The sequence below is a fragment of the Vulpes lagopus genome, chromosome 24 (assembly GCF_018345385.1).
Source record: "Vulpes lagopus strain Blue_001 chromosome 24, ASM1834538v1, whole genome shotgun sequence".
Taxonomy (NCBI): domain Eukaryota; kingdom Metazoa; phylum Chordata; class Mammalia; order Carnivora; family Canidae; genus Vulpes; species Vulpes lagopus.
The window spans coordinates 15692135-15709287 of NC_054847.1; the positions used below are offsets into that span (position 1 = coordinate 15692135).

Genomic DNA, 17153 nt, shown 5'->3' on the forward strand with positions numbered 1-17153 from the left:
TCCTAAAAACTTTCTCTGTATTTATTTCCTTATCAAAAGTGGAAAAAGTGGCATGTAAACCCTTAGAGGGCACTTGATTTTTCTCATAGCTGGCCCACTCTGGCTATTTACACTGTTTGGCCACTGTAGGCACTGTGTATGCAATCTCTTATTTAGTCCAACACCTCTTCTTCTACAAATATGAAAGACAAGGACCCCAGAGGGGTTAAGTGACCAGCTGAGGTCACAATCCATGTTAGGAGCAGGACCTGTACTCATGTGTAGGTATTTCCCCATCATCATTGTTTCTGCTTTTCCATCCACTTTTCTTTCTAAATTAGCCAATATGGGTTCAACCCATGTTCCACATGACAAAGCAGAGATGAGAGGAAGCCCATCAGCTGCAATAAGGAAGCACACTAGGCCACTACAGACACGAGACACTTATAAACTGGGTGACCCACTAGGAGTGGTAGGATTATCTTTTCTTAGGATGCCTGTCTTAAATACTCTTTTGAAGATTTTATTTTTAAGTAATTTCTATAGCCAACATGGGGCATGAACTCACAACCCCGAGATCAAGAGTCACATGTTCTACAGACTGAGCCAGCCATGTGCTCTCACCTGTTTTGTTTTGTTTTGTTTTGTTAATTTTTAATTTTTTTGTCTTAGATACTTTGATGGCCAAGGTTGAGGGAATAATGCTCTTGTCAAGCAATTGCTCCATTTCATTTATGCTTAATCACCGCCTTTCACGTCTAATATGTAAGATGACACATAAGAAACCCCCATTTGGGAAAGAATGAGCAGGAGAAGCAGAAGAGAAACTGCAGATGTTTCTACTTATTCAGGTTGCTTCACAGACAATCCCAGAGGTCTCCCTTTCCCCTCAGTGAAATCACACTGTCCTAGGTGTCAGGTTCAGTCCTTCCCTATGTGCACACAAAGATGTTATTTCTCTTCCTCATGTGCCTTTCCTGCAGGAGAAATGACAGGCGTGAACATTACATGGACTATTAATTTACGTCCATTTACTCTTACTCATTTTTTTTTCCTGCTTTTTGAGGCAGTGACTCTGTGAGCTGAGAATTTTAGTCTGTGCTCATTTCCTACCCCACCATCAAAGTGTCCCACAGATAACTGCTCAATTTTCTTCCCCATATCTCATTTAGGAAAGCCTATGATTTATCTCCAGTTTTACCACTGGGAATTTGCCAGAATTGAAACAGCATTCTTTGAGACTCACTCTTAGGAATGAGGATGATAATATCTATTTTAGAGACTGTTGATATGAACAAACGAGATCCATTTTGTGCACTTCATAAACTGTAAAGCACCAAGCATATGTGTCCTAATGATTGGATGTTATGTTAAAATCCTAGAGATATAAGATGTTCTGAGAAAGGCTGCAGGACTCAGGAAAAAGCTCATGACTCACTCCTGGGTCCATTATAAGAGACAACAGAGACCAAAAAAAAAAAAAAAAAGCAAAATGGATTATTAAACATAACTGCTGGTCAAGAGGCACAGCCTCCAGGAAGAGCAATGTGGTAGGTCTGGTGGCATCTTCCTTTGTGTTCCCAGAACCCATCCATGCCAACTGCTATTTTGGCCCTTATCACATTAGTGCATATTTGATTATTTGCTTTCCCTCTCCTCTTCCACTCCTTAGCATCTTATAAATTGAGCTTTCCAGGAAAAGGCCGCTGTGAGGCAGGCATCTTTGCAACTCCAGCACTTAGCTTGGTGTCTACTAGGAACTGCCAGCCAGCTTGGTTAATGCTCCTTTACCGTGACAGACATACAACGCCTGTCTCCCCCCTCCCCCCAGAGATATCCACATCCCAACCCTGAAAACCTGTGAATATGGCACCTTACATGGCAAGGGGACTTTGCATGTGATTCAATGGAGGATCATGAGATGGGGAGATTATCCTGGATGAGCCCCATGGAATCACTGGATCCTTGTAAGAGGGAGGAAGGAAGGAGGGCCAAACTCAGAAAAGTGACACATGACAACATAACCAGAGTCTAGAGTGACATAATTTGAAGATGGGAGTTAAAAATCACAAGCCAGGGACTGCTAGAATCTGGAAAAGCTAAGGAAATCTCAGGCAAGAATGTTTCCCTGCCAGCACCATAAGTATGGACTTTTGACCTCTAGAATTATAAGAGAATAAGTCTGTGTGGGTTTAAGCCACTAAGTTTGTTATAGCAGCAATAGGACATGAAAGTACTTAGTTAAAAAGTAAATGAATAACTGTCATTTGAATGAATGAGGAAATGAACAAATAACAAGAGTTCTAGATAAAAAGGGGAAAGACCTAGGTTCAGGTTCCAATAGCCAGCTGGGTCACCTGGGTCCCCTCGTTTAGTCTCTCCAGAATTCCTAAGGGCATGTAGTCAGATCAATTAGGGCGCAAGGACCTTGGAGGCTATTTCAGGCTGTGCATCTTCGGGCAAGTGCTCACCCTCTCTGAGCCTATGTCCACCTCTGTAAGATGGGGACAGTGACACTGTTGTGGTGGGGGCTGAATGAGCTACAATGTAGTCACATTCAGTGGGATTCTGAGTGAAGCGAATGGTCACATAAAAATGTTACTAATGTTATTTCATGCACAGACCTTGAAATCATGAAAATCCTTCAAATTAAAAAAAAGTCAAGGATTGCACAGTGGTAAAGCTGGTAAACTGTGAACCCCTGAATGGAGTGTGGTGAGTCTGCTTCAGCTGCTGAACAGAAACACCCACTGTCCTTTGAGAGAATCCATGTGAATTATGCCAGCTATAAACAATACAAATAACAAATTATGAGAGGTCTTCAGGAACACACCCCTAGAACAAAATATGACCAGCCTTTAATGCATGCAAAGCAATTAGCTTGGGCTTGGAACACAGGAAGCTATTACTCTGCTATTATTATATTAACTCAGTGATAAAAGCCTCAGAATAAACACTTCCACGATGGAAGTGTTGGGAAATGAAACAAACTCTAGCTTTCCCATGGGCCTAAGCTTTCCCTGGGCCTCTGGCTCCTGTTAGAGAAATCTCACAGTTGGAAAATCTGAGTCAGGTGTGCTAATAACACCTTATATTATGAAGCAATAAATTCCCAGTTCTTACCTGAAACACAGAATCTGGCTTCAGGGAAGTGTTAACTATGTGCTCCACCAGCATCACCACATGCATTTTGCGAACTCCCTTTTGCTCCTTTCAACCATAGTTAGACTAGGATTTGTGAGAGGACAGGGACCTTCCTGAGTCTCAATGCCACCCAGCAACACTCATCTTTCTCTTCTCTTCATTCTCATTCCTTGAACTCCCAGAGAACAAGGTTGTGCCTGGTATATACTAGAAGCTCAATAAACATCTGTTGAATGTCTAAGTGATTTTATGGATCATACAACCCGAGTCTCTCTCCCATTTTCCAGCCAATGAGCCATAGGCCAATTAGAGCAATGACTGAAAAATCCCTTCTATGTAGCATTAATTCAAGTTAATAACTGTCTCCTCCCCAGAGAGGAGAGCTGATTTCTCAAATCCAATAGAAGGGGTTATAGGAGGAAATAGTTTTAAAAATGTGTTTTAAAACTATATCTGTTTTTCTAAGTAGCTTCCGATTTCACAAAATGAAATCTGATGGTAAGGGTCAACACCGCAGGCTTGATTAATAAGTGGAGGAGAGATTAGAAAGGAGAAATCAAAAGAAAAAAAGAATCTAGATCAAATAGAATGATCCTGAGGAGTTCAGGAAAAGTATAAGAGCAATAATGAAAGATTGTTATAACTGAAGCTTGATGTTACCCATGAGGAGGAACAGATGACTTAAATTTTTGATTCACAGGACTTTTTTAGGCTGGACAGAACCACTTCATGCAGAACCACTTAGTGGGGCTTTGGGGACACCTGGGTGGCTCAGTTGGTTAAGTATTTGACTCTTGGTTTCAGCTCATGTCCAACGGGGGGGTCAAGAGATTGAGCCCCACATTGGGCTCCAGGATCATGATGGAGTCTGCTTGAAATTCTCTCTGCCCCTCTCCCTCTGCCGCTTTTCTTTCTCTTTCTCTCACTCTCTCAAATAAATAAATACGTCTTTAAAAAAAAAAAAAAAACAGTGTGACTTTTATTACCAGATTCCTCTCAATCTTCTTGACAAGTTGGGTTGTAGGCCCCTGAATCCATAAATTCAGGGAAAATCATATGACATGATCTTTACCAGCAGGGTTTCTATGCTTGCCTCCCCAGACACTTACTTTTTAGCCAGCAAAAATCTAGGGCTCCTCAGGGATTACCACAAATTTGTACCCATTTCCTTGTCTTCTTTAGCTTTCTAATTTTCTTATACAAAGTTGTGCAAAGGATATCAGGTCTGTATTGTGATTTGAAGTCTTTTATTTCAGTAAAAGTCTTCACTGTATCTATGTCGACTGCCTGTGTTCCTTCTGTTGTAGTTCCCTTCCCCATTCTGCCAGAGGCTGCTTGTCTGTGTGGCCAACTTGGGTCATGCTCAGGTTGGATGCCCTGCTTGCCACCCTGGGTGATTTATTTATTTTTCCTGGGTGATTTAAAGAACCATGGAATGAGGACTATTAGAAGACAAATACTGGTTACTTCATTTACCACTGGTTTTGGACCTCTTTAGACTCCACAAGGCCCAAGGTTCAAGGTCACTCCATGAGCACAGTAGGCAAGCATGACCTCATCCAGCTCTTCCATATACCCTCCTCAGTCTCACCATTGAGATTTTTTCTCAATAGAACATTATTTACTTACCTTGAGCTTCTTATTCTCCATGAGTCTGCCATACAAATTCAATCACTGTATCTTATCTAGGCATGTCTCTGCTTGCAATGTCCTTAGTGTCCTCTCTCCTATTCCCTATCCCTCAGGCCTCCAAGTGCCATCCCTTTAAAATATGTCAAGTGTCATAAGGTATGACACTCCTCAGAAAGGATGAGTCCCTCCCCTCTGTGTTCCCAGAGAATGCTGTAGATAACTCTCTTACCGCCCTGACCACAGAATACTATGATACTTTTATACATCTTTCTGTTTCACTATAAACTTACTTTTTCTACCTTCCTACAACCAAATATACAATGTTTTTACAGTCAGAGTTCAAGAAATGAAGGAGATAAGTAAACATGTATGTGATTACTTCAGCAGAGGTGACTGTATGGCTCTTAGTACTAGGGTCTGGACCATACTTGTTTGTTTATCTCTGGGTTAGGGAAGACAGAGCTAGAAAAATACAAGAAAAACAAGCCAACTGGAGCCCAGCCAAGAGGAAGAAACATGGCGTACCTGGTAGACCATTATATTTACAGTTTCTTCTTTTTTCTGCTCTGAAGGCCCTTGACTCTGCAGTAGATTTCGTACTGTTTCTTCCATCCTGAGAAACAAACAGACAAAATATATAAAGAATTTCTTTAAAGGAGGTTCGATTAACATGGGTCTATTTTAGTTAGTAGAAATATTTCTTCAGTGTATTTTATAAGCTGATACCTGGAAATCTAAAATTTATTTTCTCTTCTCTGTCCTTCATCCCCTACATTAGGAATCCATCACAAAGTCCTTTAAAATCATTCTTCAGAATTCTTCAGAATGTCTCTGAGTTTTCTCTCTTTCTCTTTACCATTCAGGTCCCTATCCTTGGCCTCTTGCATCTGTACTCACACAAACATCTCCCAATATCCCTTTTCACTTTCAATCACTCCCTTTTAATTTGACACAATGTCACCACATTAATCTTCCTGAAATACCACTTTGATTTTTTTAAATCAATTTTCAAAATTGACAAATATTACATGAATGCATTTTCGCTGCTAACACACTGTTGTCTTTCCATGGTGGTCTTTCCATGTCAGCACACAAAGATCTACTTTATTCTTTTAAGCTACTACCTGGTATTTCATGACATGAATGCATCATAAATTATTTAATCATCTCTCTACTAATGGAACTTATATTACTTCAAGATTTTTACTCTTTCAAATAATAAACATCTTTACATATTAATGCTAGTAAACATTAATTATTATTTCTATGGGTTATATTGTAATGTATATTGTATATTATAATCCTATTTTGTCTTACATACCTACTTCCAATGCCCATCCCCCCAAAACAAACACACTCATTTCCATTTCCAGACATTGTCTCATGTTATTACTACTTCTTGAAATGTCGAACCCTTGTAATCTTCTCATTTGCAACCATCTTTCAAAATCTACTTCAAGTTTCAGTATCTAAGAGACATCTTCATTGCCCCCCCATTTCTTTGATTTTTATAGCCTTATGCTTTACATCATTCATTCTGTCACTTAAAAAATCTCCCCTTTAATGTTGATACACACACATACACACACATACACAGTCTTCTGAAGTAAATTACAATATTTTGTATAGAACCCTGTCATAGATTTCTTATGTGTGTCCCTCAATTATAGATGAAGTGGGTACTCAGTAGATGCCATTATATGAATCCCTTGTTAATTCATTTTAAAAAGTATTAAGTAGTTACTCTTCCAGGCATTGCCCATATATATTCTGTGTTTGAATGACCGTGTCCTTGGGGCCCATCCATGAGGATACATGGACCACACTCTTAGAGCAGGACATCTGAACTAGATGCCCTGAACACAGTAAGTGTTCTTTCATCCAAAACCTGAGTTGGCTGTTTCTTCTAGTCCCATACTGAAGCATGTATTTTACTAGTTTAAAAGACTTGAGGGAAAGCAGGCTGATATAGCTTCTTACTTTGACTAAGAGGTCTGGCATAGCAAATTAAGGGCTCCGGGAGGCCAATGAATTCCATGAAGTGGTAAGACCATTACAGTAACTGAAGGAATATAGTTCAAAATGCCAACCCTTCTAATATGGCATAAAACTATTTAGCAGCAGAGCAAGGAAACTGCAGATGATTTGAGCCAGTCCACATCTGGACTGTAATTGGAGAAACTCTGCCTTCACGGGGGATGGCACCAAGACTTCGCTCAGGATTTCAGAAAACAGGGAACACCATCATGAGTGCTAAAAGAATGCGTTGTGACATTTATGTGAGCTACCTTCTTTGTACATCCAGCCAGGAGAGTAAAATCTGTTTCCTGTATTTTCACAAGCCTTATGTTATTAATGATAACAACAGAATTAAATAGAACGTTCAAGTTATCAAACAACTTACATCTATTAATCATTATAATGTACTTGTAAAAGATCATTACATCTATGTGGTAGTTAAGAAAGCAGAGTCACAGAAATACTAAAGGCTTACTCACAGGATCATGGTTAGTTGGGTAGGTTAGGACTAAACCATTTTTCCTGACTGTAAAAGAACAGTCTTTTCCCACTAGGCCTTATTTACATCCAGGAAATGATTTTATTATTTTTAAAAAGATTTATCTATTTATTAGACAGAGAGAGAGAATGAGAGAGAGAGAGCACAAGTGGGAAAGACAGAGGGAGAAGGAGAAAAATCTGAAGCAGACTCTATACTGAGTGTGGAGCCCAATGTAGGGCTCAATCTAATGACCCCGAGATCATGACCCCAGCCAAAACCAAGAATCAGACATTTAAGTGACTGCACCATCCAGGTGCCCCAGGAAATTATTTTAATTAAGAAGAGTCAAAACTCCTAAAGAAGAGTTACCTTGGTGAATATCTATGGGATGCTGAGCCCAAAAAGGCAAAACACCATATTTGACCTGGGGAAAGCTTAAGGTCTGGTAGAAAAGACAAACTAAATTCATATTTTAAAAAAAAGATGTGGAGAAGGCACAGATTCTGAAATATTAAATGATCAGAGCCAATTTCTAATATTTGTCTTCACTATATGAAAAAAACAAAGATAATCTCTTCAACGGTAGTGGATTTTTCCATGCTGTTTTTTGAATCTACCATAAACAAAAAAGTAACGATAATGGTGATGAATTGCCCAAGATCAGTCAGTTTGTGCATTACAGATCAGAGATTGGCCTCTGGTTTTCTACATATTCATCAACTCTCTTCCCATTTTAGCACAGGAGTTACAGGTCTTTCTTATTTTAACACACTTTTCATTCGCTTATAAACATTTGGCTTAAATGTATCCCAAATGTTAGGCTGAGTTAAAATAAAATCTTGTCTTTTTTTCATAAGTTAAAATATAATTCTGTCAGTGCACATCTTACTGAATTATCTCTTCTGTATAATTAAAAGTTCTGTGCATAAGTTGCTAGATCAAAAAGAAAAACATCTACTCACCTTCCCCCATTCTTCTTGGCTTTATATATATAAAAAAAAAAGAAAGAAAGAAAAAAGAGGTGGGCAGGAAGTTGTTAGATTCTCAAGCAGCCAAGACCCACAGTAATATTGTGAACATGTTTTCTGGCACTGCTTCATAATTAATTAAAACCAATTACATTTCTAAGCTGCAGCTTGGAACAGAGTTGCAAGGACCCGTCCCAACCTTTGGTGAAAAATTAAGTTGTCTCATTTTTCCATAACCTTTATGAATCTGGTCACAGAGAAAATATTTTGAACTTGACGAGAAGATACTATTATCTATTCCCTGATAACATCTTCTTTTTTAAAAAAATTCTCATTTAGCAAACATCTCCATTTATTATCTTGAAAATCAAAGACTGTGAAGCATTATCCACTGTCATTTGATGCCCAATGACATTTTGCTTCATTTTATTATTTTGATAGCTAATGTGTGAAGGTTTGCATTACCAGTCTTCACAAAGAACAGTTTTACAATTTGTTTTCCAAATGTGGCTAAAAATAATTCCTTTTATTTCCTGATTCCTTTTTCTAGGCTAGCTCTAGGCAGAGATTTTCTTTTTTCTTTTTCTTTTAGTTTTCTGTCTTTCATTTTTTAAGGGTTTAACACCACCCTTAATCAATGTCTTCCAGTTCATTCATTGTTTCTTATTTGTTTGTTTGTTTGTCTGACCTGTGACTAAGTCCTTCCTTCCCCTAAATACAGGTCAAGTGTCTGTCAACTAAAAATACAGAGGCCAAAATTATACTTGGAGAGGTGTAATAAGTTCATATGCATATTAAGTGAGCTATTTTTAAAAAGTTAAGCTCTACACAAGTTAGAGAAAAATTAAATTCATATATGTCAACAGTGTATTTAAGATAGCACAGGTATAAATATAAGAGCTTTTGCCTTATGACACTCTAGAAACTGATCAGAACGTTAGACTTTTTGTGTCTCCTATGACCAGACACTCAGTTTAGCATAACTTCATTTTTGACAGAAATAGAACAAAGTAAATGCAAAACAAGAAGCCACTCTCCCCTACTCAAACTGATAATTGATGGGGCTCTTTCAACTGAAAGCTGAACTGAGTCACATTTCAAGAAATATTTTAATGGGTTCTTGCTGATTAATCACATAATACATTAGTAATAAAATTACTCAATATTCCCTCATTGTCTTTTCTGTGAAAGGTTGCAAGACCAACACTCATTCATTTCTGCCTTATTAATGACCTCTGAGTTTCTTGAGGTCAATGACTTCTGCCCTGTTTATCTCTAGCACCTGAGCATAGCTACTACTATTGGCTGGGTGGTCCATAAATTCTGAGTGAATGAATGAATCGAATAATTTCTTTAGTCATCCATCCCTGACTCCTTTTCACTTCCTCACAGACCTATATGTAAATCTAAGTTGCCAGAGAAAAACAGTGACAAATGAGAGATGCCAGCAAGACTGGAGGGTGAGTCTTAAGTTGTGACATGTGGGGCTAACATGCCGGGTTTCTGGCTATTAGCAAAACAAACCAACTATCTCCCAGAAATAACTCCTTGCTCTTTTTGTCACCTTGAATATGCAGTCCACAGCCAATATGCTTCATTTGTAGCTAATTAGCTTAGAGGGCTGAAACAGTACCCTGATGAGGCCAAGGTTCTAGATTCAGTCTAGCCTGGACACCCTCAACACCTTCAAACTTCTGGCTGACTAAACTCTGAGCAGCTTACCGCTCTTGTGTTGGGGCAGAAAGGATAGAATTATCTTAATGAACAACATATTTTGCATGACCTCCCATATCATTTGCTTTCAATTCCTTTCTCCCATTCTACTCTCACTGCTTTGCTCAACGGCACATCCTACTTCCCCATTTTAATTGCAGTGCAAAGCTTTCTTCAAGCTTAGGAGTGGAGAGAAGAGCCTACTAATTTTCAAATCTAACAGGAAACTGTTCATGCGGAAACTTTGCTGGTTTAGTACAGAGTTCCACCCAGCTGAACCAACTCGTTTCCTCAGAAAATGAGAGTTTCCTCACTTAGAAGCTAGCACATCTAAGCATGTAAGCAGGGACAATCCCCAGGTCGGCTGTGACTTTGATGTTCTTAACCTGATCTCTGCTCATCCCCGCTGCAATGGTTAGGAACAGTAAATCTACAGCAAAGATAACTGAAAACTGCCCTGAAACTGAAACTCACTCTCGATAAATGTCGGAGGGTTGGAATCTCTTATTTCTTTCCTAGATGATATATATTTTTAATTCAGCACAAATTTTGCAAGAATAATACTGTTGCCCAGAAACCAAGGTGCTCTAATTCACTCATGGGGATGCAACACCATTCATAAACAGATCGAAAGGTGCTAGTCCAATTTGAATTACTACATCATATTCACTTCAGGGCCATGTGTATGTGAGCAGAAAGCGCCATAAATTTTCTCATAGGCAGGCTGGTGCTGATCCCTCATGGGGAGCTCGCTGAATGGGGAGAGGCAGACGTGGAGAAGGCAGGGAAATTCCCATTCTCTGTGTGGAGTTGAAGGGAATTGCTTGAATGTTAACAAACAAATCCAAGTGTTTTTTTCTCGACAGTGGTTGAACATGGAGTTGCATTTTTGGATTCATTTGACTATTACAGAGTTCACACTCATCAAGAAAGAAAAAGAAAGAAGGAGAGTCCTATATGTGTGAGTACCAAGAAAAAATGTATTTCAACAGCTTCCACTGTTCTGGTTAACCCTTCGAAGGCAGAGTTTGCACTAGCTCCTAAGAATCCCTAAGAAGTCTATAAAATGGGTTAATTCTCTTAGAGGAATAGAGGTTTTAATTAATGCAATAATTATTAATTATTACAATAATCATGTTTTATTATTACAAAATAGTTAGCAGTTCATATAACCACTCATGTCCAGTCTTATAAGCTCCTCTACTTAACTTCTAAATCTATCTCTGTAATGTGTCCTAATAGAATTCTTCAGAATAATGAATTTTCACAAATAAACCCAGATTTAGTTCTTTTAAAAATTTTCTTGAGCAGCCCAAAGCATGAATGTTCTTTGAGTCTGAAACAGCTCAGAAAAGACTTTGAATTGCCAAGATAAGTACTTTTAATATAAATGTAGTATTTGGGGGATAGACCTTTATAGCTCAGTATTCAAATATTAGGGGAACTCTGAAGATAGCAGACAGTTCAATTTATTATTGGCCCTCAATGTTTATTCCTTTAGGCCACTGTTGGTAGGAATAACAAAAAATATTTTAATATAATATGAGAATAGTCACTGAATAATTTTAATCAGAGGCTCTTCTGTTCTAGAAAACTAATGTAACAACTTGGAGCATCCTTTTCCAATTTCTTAAAATAAGAATTTTACAATTTTACCTTAGTCAAACAATAATAAAATGTGGACCAGACAACCAAGATTTCTTTCTTCAAATTCACTGGGCTCTTGAAAGTTTAAATACAGCAATATAGTGATGTTACATACTCAAAATGAGGTTTGCTAGGTTTCAGACAACAAATAACATTTCTCCACAGTTGTAACTGTCTCCTCATCAGATAGTTATAATCCCAAAGAATACATCAAACAGATGATACTCTATTCTCTCATACTTCTGAACATGTTTAGGATTTGACTAGGAGAAAATTACTAATTGAATGAAATGATTAGACTTGATTCTCATTGGAAAACTCATCTTGAATTTGATTCTCATTTTTCACACCTTAGTGAGTTTTCTTTTTTTGGATCTTGACAAGTGTAAAGTCATTAAAGCTTAGAGAGGTCGAGCCAATAATCACACTAGATCTGAATAATGTAGAAGGCAGAATGGTAAGTAACTGGTGGTAATCTGTGTTTGTGTGTGTGTGTGTGTGTGTGTGTGTGTAGGGCAAAGGCAGGAAAATCCAATTGGCCATATTTGGGGTCAAACTATAGTGTTACATTTTCTGGACAAAAAAGGTACAATTATGGTAAAGAAGTGCATCATGAATCCACAAAACTGGCTTCTTGTAGCCTTATGATTGCTAATAGGCCATTCTTCACTGGGCCTGCTCTTTAAATTGCATACGTCTTGTGATGTTTGATCCACAATATTTCAGAGTGGCTTCTCTTAAATAAGCAGACATCACAAAACCACAGCACAGCCAGAAAAGTGGTATTATCAAATCCTCTCCCCACCTCAACTCCTCTGGCACAACACAGTAAGTATATCTCAGTCCCAGGTACTGTCTAAAATAGCATAGGTAGGTCTGGGGGGAGATATTCTTACCAGCCCATAGCTTAGGAAAAAGTCAAATTTTCTGATCCTTAGCTCCCTTGTCTGCAAAAATGGGTATTGCATACCAGCTCTCTTTACCTTAGAGAGGTGTTATGAAGATTCAATAAGACAAAATGTTAAATGTTATATACATTGTCACTTTTCAAAATTGTGGTTTTAAAGATAGTTCTTTTAGAAATCAAGACTGTTTGAATTAGAGATCTTTAGGAAGTGATATGAGAAGTGTAATGGAACAGCTTCCTTGGGAGTATCAGCTAAACAAGTTAAGACTTTACAGAGGTACCCACTCTCTTCATCTATTTTCAAAAAGTGTACAGAGATAAAGCACCTCTGCCCAGTGTTTCAGACAACAGCTTGTTAGGAGCATTACCTACTGTGTTTGTCATTATACAGTAGGTTATGCTCAAGTACTAACCCCAACAGCTTGCTGACTTAAAAAAAAAATAACTAAATTTCTTATTGACACAAGGTCTGAATACCTTAGCAGTTAACTATCCTCCATGCGTAGAGTGGTTCTATGTCCTGTTTCCCAGGCAGTCCAGTTTATACCTAGTGTGATGGAATAATTATTAATAGCATCTTTTTTACTCCAAAAGTATCCTAGTTAGATATTAAATATTGTAATCTCTCTGTCAGTGGAATAACTCAAGTATTCAGGCTTCCCTACCTTTTCATCATGAAGCCTTCATCAGAGCTGGGGAAAGAGAAACTAAAGAATGCTGTAGGGATTTTTACTGCCTCATTCCAGGACTGTCACTTCAATGTGAACTTCACTTCAGTGTGAAGGCTATTGGGCAGAACTAGTTACATGGACCAACTAACTGCTAGGGTTGATGGTAAATTTAGTTTTCTGAGAACCCAGCAATGAGAAGAGAACCAGTTACTGGCGCTAATATAATGACTTCCACACTTGGATTGTCAGAATTGAAGACATATATGGAACCACCTCTCAAAGACTGCCCACCTTGCCTGTGTGATTATACAAAACTGTCTCTAGATGACTTAGTGCCCACACTCAAGAAAGACAAGAAGCATTTTGTTGGTCTTTTCTTGTTGGGTACCACTTCTCTCTCTGCTGGGCAACTGAGCTGTCACTGCAGAAACTCTTCTCACTTCTCAGCTCGATATTGATTGTCATCTTTCTTTCATTCATGCCAAATTGATTGTCAGCCTATGCAATTAATTAGTCTTTCTGAGCATTCTGAATTATCCACAAATGTGTTCCTTCTGATGAAGGAATCTTCAAACAAACACCTTCAAAGTCTGCTTTGCTTTGAAGAACATACTATCAAGCTTCAGCATGACAGTACACAGTCATGTTTTTGATGCAGCTTATTTTATAGTAAATCTCTACCAACCAGGAAAAACAGTCTGCATGTCTACAAAATGTTTATAACCTTCCAACTTTTATTGGCAAGAAAATGGAAGAAATGGTTTCTTAGTGGTGTTAGCAGAGGCAGACATCTAATGTTTCACTACTCTTCACCCAATAGTCCTTGGTTAAAATATCATCACAACTCAAAGTATGGCAATAACAGGCATGTTTGATTCTTAGAAACTCTAAGCTGTAGAGACTTGTCAAGATTTAGTAGGTAAAAAGTGAAAACTGGGTAAAAGAAGTCAATTTAAAATCTGCTTCTATGTTAGATTAAAAACAAACAAACAAAAAAAAAAAGGAAGCATCAGAGTAATATGACTTCCATATTACTTCCCAGAGTAACATGACACTGGGATGTCACAAAAATGCATCTGTCAATCATCATAATAATCTGGAATTTGGATAGAGATATTTCTGCCAATTACTGTAAGAACAAGGAGATTTGCTCATTCTCTTCCATCACTATCCAAACATCCTTCAGGCTCCAGCCTAAGTCTCACCTCCTGCTTTCCTGATGACTTCCTTATTCCACTGAAAAGTATTTTCCCTGGGATATTCTGCAAAAATCACCAAGTGTTCTCATTAAAAGTTCAGATTCCCAGGTCCACCTGAGACCCTATAAATCAGAATCTCTGGGACTGAAGGCCAGGAATCTGTATCTTTTACAAGCATATTCTAGCCTATTAACATACGTGAATCTATGTCTTACCCTCGTGTCCTCCCAAAACACTTACCCTATATTATCTGGCACTATTAAACATCATAAAAACAATTTCATGCCCAGGTTTCATAGTTTTACAATGACTTTGTTAGCTTGTTAGGGGCTCCAGTGTGTATTGCATGTCTTTTTCTTTTTTCTTTTTATTTTTTTTCTTTTTTAAAGATTGATTGATTGATTGATTGATTTTAGAGAGAGGGCATGCTTGAGTGTATATGCAAGTAGGGGGAAGAGATAATGGGGGAGGGAGAGAATCTCAAGCAGAATCATCACTGAGTTTGGAGCTCAACACATGGCTCAATCTCAGGACCCTGAGATCATGACCTGAACCAAAAACAAGAGTCAGACACTTAACTGACTGAGCCACCCAGGCACCCTCATCTTTTTTCTATTAGCCAAATGATGCAGTGGAGTATCGATTTATCCTTGGTGAGTGGAACTTTCCTAAGTTGTGGGATTACTTCATTTGGGGTATATACAATGTTGAAAAATAGAGGGAAAAGCATATTTAGATGAAACTCATTTTAATTCCAATGGCAGAAAACTTAAAAATAATACCTTCTGTGACATGAATAATTATTCACTCATTTATTCATTCACTCATTTATCGCCTCATTCATTTATCTATTCCCTTATTTGATAATCATGCTTACGATGTGCTTTGTGCGCTAACTAGCAATTCGAGTAAAGAAAAGCTGCCAAGTGTGGGATACAAGCAGACCACCAATTACTCTACAATGTAATCAGTGCCAGAAGAAAATGTCTTGAATGTAAAGAGATATAAGAGGCTAAGAAATACTCTCTGGAGGTGCTGATGCAGGCTAAACTTTGAGAAATGAGTAGAATTTGGCTTGATGGAGAAGGGACTTTCAAACACAACTACTGATTTTGTTTGTAATTTTTACATAGTTTATAGTGAGTTTTCTTAATAAGAAGTATACATTTTAGTTTGTATACTAGGGGCAGCTAGGTGGCTGAGTCAGTTAAGCATCTGCCTTAGGTTCAGGTCATGATCCCATGATCCTGAGGTCCTGGGATCAAGCCCTGCATTGGGCTCCCTGCTCAGCAGGGAGTTTGCTTCTCCCTCCCCCTCTGCCTGCTGCTCTGCCTGCCTATGCTTGCTCCCTCTATCAAACAAATAAATAAAATATTTTTTAAAGTGTGTGTGCATACTAGTCTATATATCTACTGAAAGTAAAAGTGCTTCATTTAGTTTTATATATATGTTGGCATTTTAATCAAATGCAAATCATTTTAAATCATTGTTAGCCAAATCAGTTAAGGCTCTTCCAACTGAATTACATACATTTAAAGTTACTTTCATTGATTCATAGAAGTTTATTAGCTACATTTCAAACAATGTCAACCAAGACCTCCAGGTAATCCTTCCTCAGTGGGTACCTATTCATATTTTGAGCACTTGTCTCATTGTATTCTCTATACATATGTATTTTCTCCCAACAATTTGGAATATTTAGGTTTCCTCCAGTATTCACAGTGTGTCCTTCTTGGCCTGGGGAGTCTATGAGAAGATAAAGAATAGCCATATCAGAATATCTGTTGCTAAGGGAAAAAAACTGCTCTGATAAAACTAATACCAATAACTGCAAAATCCCCTAGCCACGACGTTAATATTAAATAAAAGCCGATTGTCTTCAAGTATTTCTTATCATAGATTACAAGTTTTATACAGCACTTTTATTGCACATTTCTGCCCAATGAAATAGATGTTGAAAAATACAGTGACTTTAGGCCAAAATAGTGTCCATTTATCCTTGAACTGTCAATGTTACAAAATGAAAGCAAGGTTACTTGGGGGCGAAAGGGCAGAGAACCCATATATTGAAACTAAGTTCAAAAAATAAATTTTCTTTGATAAGTAAAAGCATCAAAGAAAGAACATATTTCAGATTTGGTATAAAAAAAGAAACTAAGCAAACTATAGAAACTAAGCAAACTATAAACAGAAACTAAGCAAAGATAAACACTCAAAATCTGCGAAGTGATATGAGTTTTGAAATGTAGCTGATGAGCAACAATACTGTTCACCCTTGAACAACACAGGGTCTAGGGGCACTGAACCCCCCCAAGCAGAGATGAAAATCCACATACAACTTTTGATTGTACATAACTTAAGTACTAATAGCTGACCTTTGACTGAAAGTCTTACAAATAACAAACCAGCCAATTAACACATATTTTGTATAGTATCATATACTGTATTCTTACAATAAAGTACGCTAGAATAATAATGTTATTAAGAAAATCACAAGGAAGAGAAAATACTTTTATAGTACTCTACTGTATCAAAAAAAAAAATCCATGTGCAAGCAGACCCATGCAGTTCAAACCCCTGTTGTTCAAGGGTCCTCTGTGCACTATGCTGATTTACTACTAGAAAATACCATCATACAACGCATAGAAATATACACTAACTGTTTTTTATCTTAAAGTTGTGCTACCTTAAGATGTTCAAATCTATGGTCAAAGTCCTTTTCCCTCCATACAAACACAAGAAACTGTGCAGACCTCAGCTTCCCATCCATCCATGTGGTTTTATTGTCATATT

General features: G+C 37.8%; 1 protein-coding gene across 9 annotated transcripts in view; it reads right to left on the bottom strand.

Annotated features, from left to right (window-relative positions):
- NCKAP5 (NCK associated protein 5) overlaps positions 1-17153 on the bottom strand; it is a 947236-nt gene that overhangs the window by 301674 nt on the left and 628409 nt on the right. For all 9 annotated transcript variants that reach the window (XM_041739534.1, XM_041739539.1, XM_041739533.1 and 6 more), the window contains one exon: positions 5281-5368. In XM_041739534.1, coding sequence (XP_041595468.1) covers positions 5281-5368 — 88 coding nt within the window. The remainder of the gene's footprint in view (positions 1-5280; positions 5369-17153) is intronic.